The following is an 11,843-nucleotide window of genomic DNA, read 5'->3' as shown; positions in this document are numbered from 1 at the left end:
CACTCGTTGTCTTTTAATGAAAACACAGGAGAGCGGGCTCATTCCGCTCGCCCACCCCGACAAGGGAGCAGGAGGAGATAAGAATGTTGAGTGAGACTGAGAGACATGGTAAAGTGAAAAGAGACAAAGACTAGGGGAAAGGCAAGGGACTCCTGGGACCAAGTGCAAAAGCTGCGGCGAGAGGAGCTTAATTTCCCAGCACCATCTGTTAGCAGTGGCTGGCTTTTGAAAGCTCCACTTGTGTCAAACCTCCCACAACTGCACACCAGTGGAGCCGCACTCACCCACACTTCAGCTGAGATGAATGAATCCACCTGCCTCTTTTCTAGGTCATCGGGAATTCTGTTTAGGCACCAATAGCAAGTAAATGGTGTTTTTTTTTTTAATCTTTAATATATCCACTCTTTGCTTCATAATCAATGAGGGGGTGTTGATCGTGTAACCCTTGCTTATGTAGTGCTGGCCTGCAATATTATCTTTGATAAACAGTCTATGATTAATTTCAGTCATCTGGCATCGATTGAAGACAAGCCCACAGGGAGTAGCGGGTGTACTGTATATTTACACTGGAGATACTCAGGACCTCTGTTGCACTGGGGGAAAAGAGGGGAGGCACGGAAGTACCTCCAATGAAGCACATTTCCTCATTCTCCAGCACATGCAGGATTCCAAAACAGAACATGTGGCCTACATTTAGGATTTCAGGAAAGGTGGGTCAAATAGCAGGCTGGGATTTCAATCAATAGGATTTGGGAAGGACAATTCGTACTGATTATCAGTCTGACAAAAAGTGTTATCGAACATGATCCCTATTTAAGACTGTATACTTAGGGTGGACATTAATTGCCAATACTTGATATATTTGGACACCTCAATGATTTTAATGTATAATGTCATTATTTACAACACAAGCATGGGGGGTCATTGTGCTCCCTCTCTGAAATTAGTTTGCTCACAAAGAAATTAACAGTCTCTTTTATTGTTGTTTTATGTCCAACCTGGCCGGAATTCTGGTTACCACAATTTGGCTGGAGCCAGTGTGGCTATGCAAAACATGTAAACTCAGGAATACTTTTAAATTGCATTTAGAAAGGCAGAACTGTAGTTGTACTCAAGAGATTACAAGGGGAGGGTTTGTCATATGCATAGTTTAAAGTAAATGTGGATTTCATTAGTGAAAAGTAGTGTGTATGATTCACTGTGTGGTACGAGTAATACTAATTGTACGCGGGCTCCCTCTCGTGGTGAATGAAGAAAATAAATGTTCCAATGTTTCATACTGCAGTGGATTTCAACTGGTTTTGTACAAGGGACAACCATTATAACCAAGAAGCAACTTGGGGACCACTACTTTGCCGCCTACACAGGCTATTTATTTACATCTGTATGGTTATTTGGGAAGCTCAGCTACATTTGACATAATTTGGATGGGTAAATTATTTACAAAATTACCTGGAAAATAAATCAAGTCTTAATAAATTCATTTTATTTTCAATTTCGCAAACCAACTGCAATACCGTCATAGACCACTGGAGGGTCGCGGACCACCGGTTGACTATCCGTTTTATGGTAATGGATTTTTTATCCAGAATAGAAGCGATATTTTGTTCTTCAATTATCAAATCCAATTACAATTCCGTTGTGAATTGACAAATTCAGCAGAGGATAATTATTTCTCCTGTATGCACACAATTACCAATATTTCTTTCTAGCATCCTTGACAAAAGCAAATTTTCAACGGCTTTGACAAATGCATCTGAATAAGATGTCATAAAGCAGCGGGTGGGCGGCAGTGCCGACCCACAGGAGAGCCATTCCTTGGCATTTTCATGGCTTAATTTTAACATTCTCTTGGGGTGTATTTCTATGCTAATTTGCTAAGAAGGTCACGGTGCAGATGCAGCAGTCTACTCAGTTCCAAATGGTGTTTTGAATGGAGGAAAGGTAAAGTGTGTGCATATAACGGTGAGCCTGCTGGTGTATTTATGCAAAGTATTCATCTGGGATTTTAACTGCATAAATTGGTAATTAGGTAAACAGTACACTGTACTGTACTTGTGAATGGTGAAAGGGCCACCGTGTGGTCATTTACGGTATTGCAGATAGACCCAATACCACTGTACAGTTTGAACGTGTTGGAAAGCATCTTTAGCACCTCAGTAGTAATATCTTATGTAGAAGAATCCATTCAAAGAAATTGTCTTTTCTCCAACTTTTATTTGAGAACAATATACAAGAACATCTTGAGCACGAGGACCCTCCCTGGCTGTCTGGGCTCACTGGGGAAAGAGAAGAGGGATGGGGAGAGAAAATAAAATGACTCACCATTTGACATGGATGCACATGGTGATAAAATTTAGTTCAATTCCAAACTGAGACTTACACAATACGACGCTTAAAAATAAAAACATTGTTACGCCTGTAACAAGTGTTTCATTGTGGTAAGAAATAGACAAGTAGGCTTTGAGTCTAAACACTTCACACTTGCAAAAAGTGAAGACGCTTGCGCTCCACATCAGTGACGAGGCCTCTAAAGGATAGTGGGCAAGTGTCTACTAACATGTAGGCTAGAGTGGGTTTGCTCCTAAAGGTCAACACAGGCCCGAGGCAGCGAGAGAACATTTGACGAGGGATTTGAACCAACACCAGTGAGGGAAACACCAAGTGGGTAAAATCTACTGGGGGGAGTGAGCGTGGCATGCGCTTAAGACTTTTGGATGTGCAACACAGCGGCACCCCATGCTCGCACATGATACCTGTACACTGACACCTCATTTCTGCACGAGTATTCCATGGGAGGCAAAGTGGGGCACAAAAGATGGAACAGGATCACGTTAACACATTGAAAGATGAGGCAGAAAGTGTTTGTTGGTTTTCAAAGTAAGCTCCTTGCATTGACAAAGAGTGTGGAATACCATTGAACACGGGGGTCGTTATATTAATATAATATTTGGGATGTTATTTTCTGTTTGTGGGAAAATGCATCAAACAAACGTACAAGTAGACGTTTTTTTGGGTGGTTTGGTGGTGCGGTAAGGAGAGGTTAGCTATTATCCATCACTGGAGGATTATGAGCACACTGGAGTTAGCCTACTCTTGAACATTGATTTACCTTCTATGGTTCCCGAAGAACATTTGACAGGGTTGGGAGAATGACAAGATGACGTTAACAGAAATAACAGCTCCATGCATTTCATTTTCAGCACAAAATCAGTATTGCCGGCAACAAACATACCTTTTTGCTGGCAGCGCCCACGGTGGATTTCTTGGTGCCTCGTACTTTCTTCATTCTGTTCTTGCGTTCTTTGCGCTGCTTCCTGGATGTCTTCTTTTTCTCATAAAGACCGTGCTGAGGAAGAGATATTTGAAGTTCATTTCACACAGGAGCAAAACCTTCTGAGGGATATTTGTTCATTATTTTTGTGGGTCCTCAGTGTACAATGGTCCTGACATACAAGACACCCAAGTCACGAACGAAACACAATGACCAAAACACAAGCTTTTTAAACGTACCCTGGCCAGTCTGTGTTTGGGCTCATTTTTCTTGGCATAATCTAAGGAGTCGTAGACCATGGCGAAGCCTGTTGTCTTGCCACCGCCGAACTGAGTCTTGAAGCCAAAGACGAACACAACGTCAGGGGTCGTCTTGTACATCTTGGCGAGCTTTTCCCGGATTTCAGTCTTAGGGACCGTGGCCTTGCCGGGATGCAGAACATCAACGACCTGGAAAGGCAGGGATTGGCAATGAATACATATGAAGCAGGTATGACACCGATTTAAGCATGTTAGCCAAACTTACCATTTGCTTCCTCTGAAGCAGCCGGTTCGTCATGAACTTGCGAGTCCTGACTGTAACTGTCTCGTTCTAAACAGAGGAAGACAACACTGAACGCTGGTAAACTCAAGCGGGTATGGCTCGTTTCATGCTCTCTTTGCAGATATGTGAATCTTAATTTTAAATGGCCTTGTCAGCCACACGTTCAGAATGTTAGTAGTAACCAGCTAACATCTAATATCTCATAAACATGAGGGCCTGTATACAGTTGATCGTGAGGTTGCTAACGTTAGCCTCCAAGAAATGTAGATTTGTCAATAAATGTGGAAAAGGTAAGTCTCAGGGTAATTATACAATCACATTTGGTCATGGAAGTTACAATAAGAGTGAATAAAACTAAACAAAATCGCAAAGCCTTCGCAAATAACGCAGTATCCCTTATTGAGTGATAACATGTATCTTAGCATTTGAAAAGTGCCGTTTAAGCTATACTAAAACGAATAGAAAAATATCAATATCGGTGAATGTTTACAGACTGGGACGTAAATTATCAATTGGCCGTGACAAAACAAGTGACAATCAGTTGATTGGTTTGATGATGAGTGGATTTTTGTTCAACTTTAGCCCTCAAGACTCACCATTTTGACGGCGGCCTCGCTCAGGGACGTAGAAAAGGAGGAAGGACCAGCGGGTGACCGAATTAATGCCTGTTCGTATATGGCTGAGTACCTACCTGATTTGCCTGATGGAAAATAAATTCACGTCGTTTGCTGTCGAAAACAGAAATACTGTACATTAAATAATTGTTTCTCTATTTCAAAATTCCAAATATAAAGGAATATTTTTTTAATTATTTTTTTTCATATGGGATTGTATTTCATTTAAAAGTTAAATACAAGTGAATACTGCCACACTGCTGACCAGTGGCCTGTGTAATACCTTCTGAAACATTACCACAAAAAAAAAAAAAATGGAAGTAAAAAAGAGCACACTCTCATTTTCCTTGTTGTGGGACTTTTATTGATCTTGTAGCAAGAGCGTTCACTGGCATTTGGACTTTCATGGAAAAAAATAAAAAGAAATCAAAGCTTTTTTTCAAAATTTGAGTTGTTTTGAACTATAAATTTTCTTGCCCTCATTGTCCCTAAAAACTGATTTGAATGAAATTTGCATTCAACAATTTTGTTAGAGAAAATGATAAATTGATTTAGTATGGAAAATGGGTATTTGTATTATAACCATATATCGAAGAAAATAACAGTGATGCAATATTTGCCATCACTCTTTCCAAGTCCACATCTACCAACAAAAGCAAAAAGAATATTTTTTCTTCAGTTTCTGAATACAATGTCCAATGTTTGCAGTGAAAAAATAAACATCTGTTTTGCAGTAGTACAAAGTGATGACTCGAACTTCATGTAGACTGATGTACTGCATTGCATTGAAGTAAGGCGTATGCACACTTAAATGACAGAAAAAAAATAAGTCATTACAGTAGTATGGATTAAGGACACTGGGGGAGATTTTTGCAGATTATGGAATGGCACCATCAAGCTCAGAAACACTTTTGACAAATCTAACGGTTGATTCCACCTCCAGTCAAACGAGACTCCTTAATACAGAAAACTGCATTTCATACAAATCAAAATATAATGCATACAACATTTCTGGATCTAGGAAGAAGATCCCAAAATTTAACGTTGGAGTCAAATAATTCCCACATTGGGTCAGAATATTCAAGTCAAGTATCACCTCCCTTCTTGCATCATGGTTGCAAAATAATCTGAATTTTCGAATAAGGACACTGTAATGGTAATACATGAGAATCTACAGGGATAGCATGCGTATTCATTTAGTTTATGCAATTTTCATATTTTTGGTTGTTCAATGACAGAACCAGATGGAAAAAAATATATTAAAATTTATTTTTTATGCCCGTCTTCTCGTAATAAAACAAAATGTCCATTGCAACTCCCTGTTGATTCCTATGAATCGTCTTTAGATTTCTTTTAAGTGTCCCACTTTGAATATTTTCAAAATTTTACAGCTGAACCTCCCAAAATAAAGCTCTTGTCAACCAAAAAGGCTTGTTCTGTATGTACTATTTAGCCGTTGAGGATGAAATACAGTATTTTCATTTGTACTTGCTGGAGAGTACAACTGATTACAATTTCCAAATTTCGATGATCATCTACACAGATGAGATATGTGAGAATGTTGGTCAGAACTGATGTACTTCGTTAATGGGATCACTGCCATTAGTGTGTGTGTGTGTGCGTGTGAATAATCATCACATCAGCTCCCTTTGTTGTGTGGTTGAATTTTACAGCAGCTATGGTAATCTATTTAAATAAACCCAGTTTCTAGACCCCCGTACCAGACAATATGGGCTGTATCCCGGTGATTTTTACACATATACACACACACGCGACATCAGCAGCAGCAGCAGCGAGGTGGAGAGCAAAAGAAAATGGCTGCCATGAGGGCTCAACAACACGTTTCTCTAAGCCAAGCCACTGGCATGACAGAGCATGCCAGGTCAATTACTTGTTTGGGTTGTTTTGTGCGTGTGCTGGCGCCAGTCTGTCAGATGTCCATTTCAAACTGGGCGTCATCACCTTGAACACAAATGAAAGCAAGGTATTAAAGACATGCGACTGGAGAATTCATTCCAAAAAAATTCAAAAATATATTACAATGTACTGCAATAGGTGGTGCTGTTTCTGTTAGCAACCGTGCATGACTATAAGCTTTTTTTTTTCTGATGGGAAAAGGGATGCATTTCTTTCAAAGTTACCATTCGTAGGCTTTTTGTCGTGGTTGTTGACATGGTTGTTGGCTTCATTCTTCCGGTTCTCATGGAGCGTGTTTTGGCTGGTCACGCCGGGGATGACAGGCAGGTGAGCGGGTGGTGTCTGGGCGATGGGCGAGTTACGCATGTCAAGCAAGAACTTGCGGTCGTAGATGATTCGCGTTCCTGCATCAGGGCACACAGGATGGATTTTACATTTGACATACTCATAATCAAATTTGGTTGTGCTTAGCATTTCTGCTTAGCAGTTATAACTTTCAGAGTTCGAATCTCAGTTCTGATCTTCCTGTGGCCACAGACCAAGATTGTTACATCACTTAGGAAGCACACAAACTCCCCTTTGTGAGTTGATATCAGTATTAAAAGAGCAGTCTTCATTTTAGAAGCAATCCTAATCTCATGTTATGAAAAATGAAGTATTTAGGTCAGTGCTCTAAGAGACCACTTTAAGTTGGTGTCCACTCAAAACCAAGTACTTCTAACGTGCTACCAATAAAATCACTTATCTACACTCAAACAGTTCCTATATTAAAACAATTCAACTTGCTAACTTGGAACTATGATAACACCAGAGGGTTTATCGCTTTCTAAGATATCAATACGATTTTCACTGTGGACAAACTGACCTTGTACAGCAGGAAACAATTTTATCAGGGCTCTACGTGGAACAGTTAAAACCAAACATTACGTTCTTCACAAAGTTGTGCTGGTGTGTTACTAACTTACTGTTTGTGGCCATAATTTAATGAAAGGATATGGCTGGAAATTTCCGAGGAGGATTTGATTGAAAAACAAAACAACGTTCTGTGGATACCTGCTGCAGAGTTGGCCAATCAGAGAACATCAACGAGGGAGGAGGCGGGACTAACGTTGTTTTTGTTTTGGACGATATGACAAGGCAGCGAAAGCCCCATAATAGCAGAAGCAGCGATGGTGTGACGTTGGGCACCGCCTTCTATTTTCTTGTTTCAAGAAAATGTTAGAGAAGAGCCATCTTACCTCCGGGAGTGGTAGAGAATAAAGTGCCTCCAGGGGTGGTACAATAGTCATGAGGTAGCTGCGTTGTATCGTTGATCAACACCGTCCTGGTCGGGATGGCCCTGCTCTCGCTAAGCTGACGACTGTTCGACATTTTTCGGCGCCGCTTCGGTGACAAATTCGGCCGCTATGGAAACTCGGGGTACTTATCTCCCGACTGACGGTGCAAACCAGGGCCGTTCCCCGCTTTCTTACGTCTTTCCAAGGGCTTTCTTGTCGCTCCTCGCGTCCTCCCAGCCGTCAGCGCTGTCCCCTTCCTCAGCAAGGCAGGAAGCAGGTCGACCAGCGGGCGGACGTGACACCAAGAGGTGTGGCCACGGTGTTTTTGTTGTTGTTGTTGTTGTTATGTTTTATATGTCTGATATTTGACTATACCTATGGTGATAGTACTATGTGTGAATGTGTCTACTAAAATTTGATTGTTTTCTATTTTATCATTGCTGTTAAATGTCAAAACGAGTTATACTTGAGCCGAATGTTCTGCACTGTTTTCTTTTTACTAAAGGATTGGAATCATTACCTGTACGTTAGGAGTATTTTTCTTACACTTGTATCTATAGCTCCACCTAAGTAAAGAGTATACAAAATAAGTAGTACTTTGGAGTATCACGCTACTCTCCGACAGTCCCTGAACGTCTCATTGTTGGTGTGCGACTGTGCGCATGCGCATTGCCTTTCCGCCTGCCCTTGCGTCCAGTCCACCGCCTCGGCAATCCTCTTTTAGTCATCATCCCTCATCCGAGTGAGATAGATCTACACTTAATCATGAGTTTCAACGTGGAAGAGAGGGGCACCCCCAACTCCTTGAGCTACCGCTTGTTTTTCAGTGAGTACAACGTACATTGATTTAACTAATGTGGAGAGAAAGAAGTGTCGTTTCTCTGTAATAGTTGCCTCACACGTGTCACTTATTCACTGAATGTCGCCGTAAATTTGATAGCTGTATGCCCTTTTTTCTGCACGATATTGTCATTGTGTTAGGATTACAGGGTTTCCATGGCGTATTGCGTTAAACTGGTTTATCAGGATATTGACAACTCAAATGGGAGGCTTCAAATTTCGGGACTGTACATGATCGTTACTTATTGTGTAGCAATTCTACGGGGAACTCGGTGGCGCCACACGTTGGGAAGCATAGTCTTCCTGGTCGGGCAACACCCATTGATTACAATCTCTTGCAGAATGACTATTTTGGGTGTGATTGTCTCAACGGCACAGTATTGTAATAGAACAGCTATTGTTAAACAAAATTTCCTGTGTTAAGTACATGTTTTCCTGCTTCAATTGTTTTGCAGAGAATTCCGAGGGGAAATACATCTCACCATTCCATGACATACCAATATATGCTAATGAGGGACAGGTACAGGAACACTTGTCTTATGAATTCACTTTCTAATGGAGTAATTATGCATTTATGACATGTTAAGACATACTAATGTCTTAATAACATGTCTGTCACCTGCATTTGTTTAAAAAAAAAAAGAAAAAAAAAAAAGGATGATACACTTTCACCACACATTTTCATGTCTTGCTGAAATTCGGCTGTTTTGAGGCAGCAGACCTGTCCGAAACATTGCCGGCCGGGTCATTGTCGAGTATGGCTTATGTTACCATAGCAACTTGGAATGGTGCGAGGTGGTGACTCCATGTTAAGCCAGGAGTCTAAAAAAAGCAGGTGGAGTATACACAGAGGCAGTACTTCGTTAATCTGTGCATTTGACAACAGATATCTAAAGATTTACTTGGTAGGTAAATTTCACACTTGATAGGTAAGGAAGCACCCAACCATTTGTATACAAGTAATTACAGGGTGATTTTTTTTTAACTATCATATTCATTTTTGAAGGTTAAACTGCTTTCATGCAGAGGTGGCTACACATTGCATTAGGTAATGATTTCCAGAAGGAGTGAGGTCATAATCTAGGCTTGATATCATCTCCTGTGACTGTAAAAGTCTGTATAAATGTCATTAGTCGTAAAAAAAAGTAACCAAGATGAAAAATAACCCACTCTTTGAATCTATTTCTCTTAAGAATATATTTCACATGGTGGTGGAGGTCCCAAGATGGACAAATGCAAAAATGGAGGTAAGTCCATCCGGCTAGTTTGTTAAATATTTCTCAAGTTTCTTTGTTAAACTCCACAAAGAAAATTTTGGGAAAATTCCTATAAAGTTCCTGACTGTGCCAGTCTCCCTTTGTTGTTAGCATCATTGAAGCTCGTATCGTTTGATAATGAAGCAATAAAGCATGGATAACTGTCTGATTGTCTTTGTAGATCGCCACAAAGGACTTCTTGAACCCAATAAAACAGGACGTGAAGAAGGGCAAGCTGCGCTACGTGGCTAATGTTTTTCCCCATAAAGGCTACATATGGAACTATGGAGCCATCCCTCAGGTCAGAACATTTTCGCTATGCTCGTCATTTTTTTAAAAAACATTTAGCTGATTTTTGTCGTGCTGTTTAAGACATGGGAAGACCCAAAGCACAAAGACACAGACACTGGTTGCCACGGGGACAACGACCCTATTGACGTCTGTGAAATTGGCTCCAGGGTAAATACAGTCTAAGGTTAAATCTAGCTACTGTCGAGCGGTTGAATCCGTTTTTACACGTGCTGGTCAGGTGTGTTCCCGTGGCGAGGTGATTAAAGTGAAGGTGCTCGGGGTGTTGGCCATGATCGACGAGGGCGAGACCGACTGGAAAGTGATCGCAATCAACGTTGATGACCCCGAGGCCAGTGAGCTTAACAGTAAGCACGACCAAGTCCTTATCAACTTGTCTCCTTTTTTTTTTCCTGCATTTTGACCTTGTCTGACCCCGACTTCAGACATCAGTGATGTTCAGAGGTTGAAGCCCGGCTATCTGGATTCAACGGTCGACTGGTTCAAGCGATACAAAGTACCCGACGGGAAGCCAGAGAACAAATTCGCTTTCAATGAGGAGTTCAAGGACAAGGTCTTGTTTTTTTTTTTTCTCCTTGGATTTCAATGTGTGCTGTTAAAAGGTCAAAAGCATTAGTGACTAAACGATGAACTGTGTTGTGTTTTCAGGACTTTGCCATTGAAGTCATCAAGGGCACTCACAACTTCTGGAAAGCTCTCATTTGCCAACAGTCAGACGGTGGTGAATTGAACTGGTAAATAAGTTGTTGCATAATGTTGAGAATCATACCGCCTGCTCATGTTTAGTTTTTATATATGTATTTTTTTTTTCTCCCTTGCAAACTACAGCAAAAACACTTGCATCTCATCCAGTGACAGCCCTTTCTGTTGCTCGGTGAATGAGGCTAAAGCTGCTGTCGGTGATGTAAGTAAAATATCTATAGTGAATAAAATTACAGTATTGTGTCCATATTGTCATTAGATTATTTTATTCTGTATTTTTAGGCATGCCCTTGTAAAAAGGAGGAGCCAATCCCATCATCAGGTATCTTATTGATAATGTTGTGGTGTAGATTATTGATTTTTCTGACTGCGTCGTTTTAATCTGCTGTTTTTTTCTATTGACAGTCGATAAATGGTTTTACTACGACAGGATGTAACCTGCGTGGGAGAACAAATTGGACGTTTCATCTGTCATAGGTTTATTTAAAGATGATAGGAACTGTTCAAACAGCGGAATGAGACATTGCAGGTTTTGTAAGGTGTCTGTCTTCCTTATGGAAAGGTTAGTGTCTAGAGATTAGAGTAATAACTGCCATTGAAGTCATCAAAATAGCATTTATTTCATCCCTTATTTATCAAAAAGCTTTACCTACACACAAGGTGTAGGTTTAATACTGACACAGGCACGATGCGTATTAGTGTGCCATGTAGGATACACTGAACTGCTTGAATAAAGTCACCCCTATGTATATTATGAATGATGTGGGAAGTGTGATTTTTTTTTTCTTCTTTTTATCTGCACATTTGTGGTGGCGGTGTAATGGTGCCACCCCATGTTCACAATTAAAAATGCATGTCACTGCATATATTGTAATTTTTAAATGTATTTTTACTCTTACTTTTGCTTGTAATATTTTGCAATTCTTGCATGACCAAGTAAGGTAAGAAAAAATGCAGATGTATTACCCGCACTAGGTGTGATGCTAAAGATTGAAAACTACAAGAACAACTTGATTTTAGGGCAAAATATTTATATGTGCTCGAACTGGTGCTGTAATACAAAGCAACATTTTCTCACACGTAGTCTTTGTTTTTATCATTTAAATAATAC

At 40.4% G+C, this 11,843-nt stretch overlaps 3 protein-coding genes across 3 annotated transcripts; 1 reads left to right on the top strand and 2 right to left on the bottom strand.

Annotated features, from left to right (window-relative positions):
* Nucleotides 1-2,197: 2,197 nt before the first annotated feature.
* rps24 (ribosomal protein S24) lies at nt 2,198-4,498 on the bottom strand. The gene is made up of 5 exons (XM_085921337.1): nt 4,414-4,498; nt 3,800-3,865; nt 3,514-3,723; nt 3,236-3,349; nt 2,198-2,279 (listed from the first exon to the last, which is right to left on the bottom strand). Exons 1-5 carry the CDS (start codon nt 4,414-4,416, stop codon nt 2,277-2,279), a joined length of 396 nt encoding a protein of 131 aa, XP_085777463.1. The 5' UTR covers nt 4,417-4,498; the 3' UTR covers nt 2,198-2,276.
* Nucleotides 4,499-4,772: 274 nt separating this feature from the next.
* On the bottom strand, nt 4,773-7,904 carry eif4ebp2 (eukaryotic translation initiation factor 4E binding protein 2). Its single transcript, XM_085921338.1, has 3 exons — nt 7,587-7,904; nt 6,573-6,752; nt 4,773-6,393 (listed from the first exon to the last, which is right to left on the bottom strand). Exons 1-3 carry the CDS (start codon nt 7,717-7,719, stop codon nt 6,362-6,364), a joined length of 345 nt encoding a protein of 114 aa, XP_085777464.1. The 5' UTR covers nt 7,720-7,904; the 3' UTR covers nt 4,773-6,361.
* ppa1b (inorganic pyrophosphatase 1b) lies at nt 7,517-11,490 on the top strand. Its single transcript, XM_085921332.1, has 11 exons — nt 7,517-8,451; nt 8,921-8,985; nt 9,659-9,712; nt 9,903-10,022; nt 10,094-10,180; nt 10,251-10,377; nt 10,456-10,583; nt 10,679-10,764; nt 10,859-10,934; nt 11,015-11,054; nt 11,138-11,490. Exons 1-11 carry the CDS (start codon nt 8,391-8,393, stop codon nt 11,167-11,169), a joined length of 876 nt encoding a protein of 291 aa, XP_085777458.1. The 5' UTR covers nt 7,517-8,390; the 3' UTR covers nt 11,170-11,490.
* The last annotated feature ends 353 nt before the right edge of the window (nt 11,491-11,843 follow it).

The sequence above is a fragment of the Syngnathus leptorhynchus genome, chromosome 10 (assembly GCF_054491065.1).
Source record: "Syngnathus leptorhynchus isolate UIUO chromosome 10, UIUO_Slep, whole genome shotgun sequence".
In the NCBI taxonomy this organism is placed as follows: domain Eukaryota; kingdom Metazoa; phylum Chordata; class Actinopteri; order Syngnathiformes; family Syngnathidae; genus Syngnathus; species Syngnathus leptorhynchus.
The sequence above is the reverse complement of the archived record's forward strand: the minus strand, read 5'-3'. Positions and strand labels throughout refer to the sequence as shown.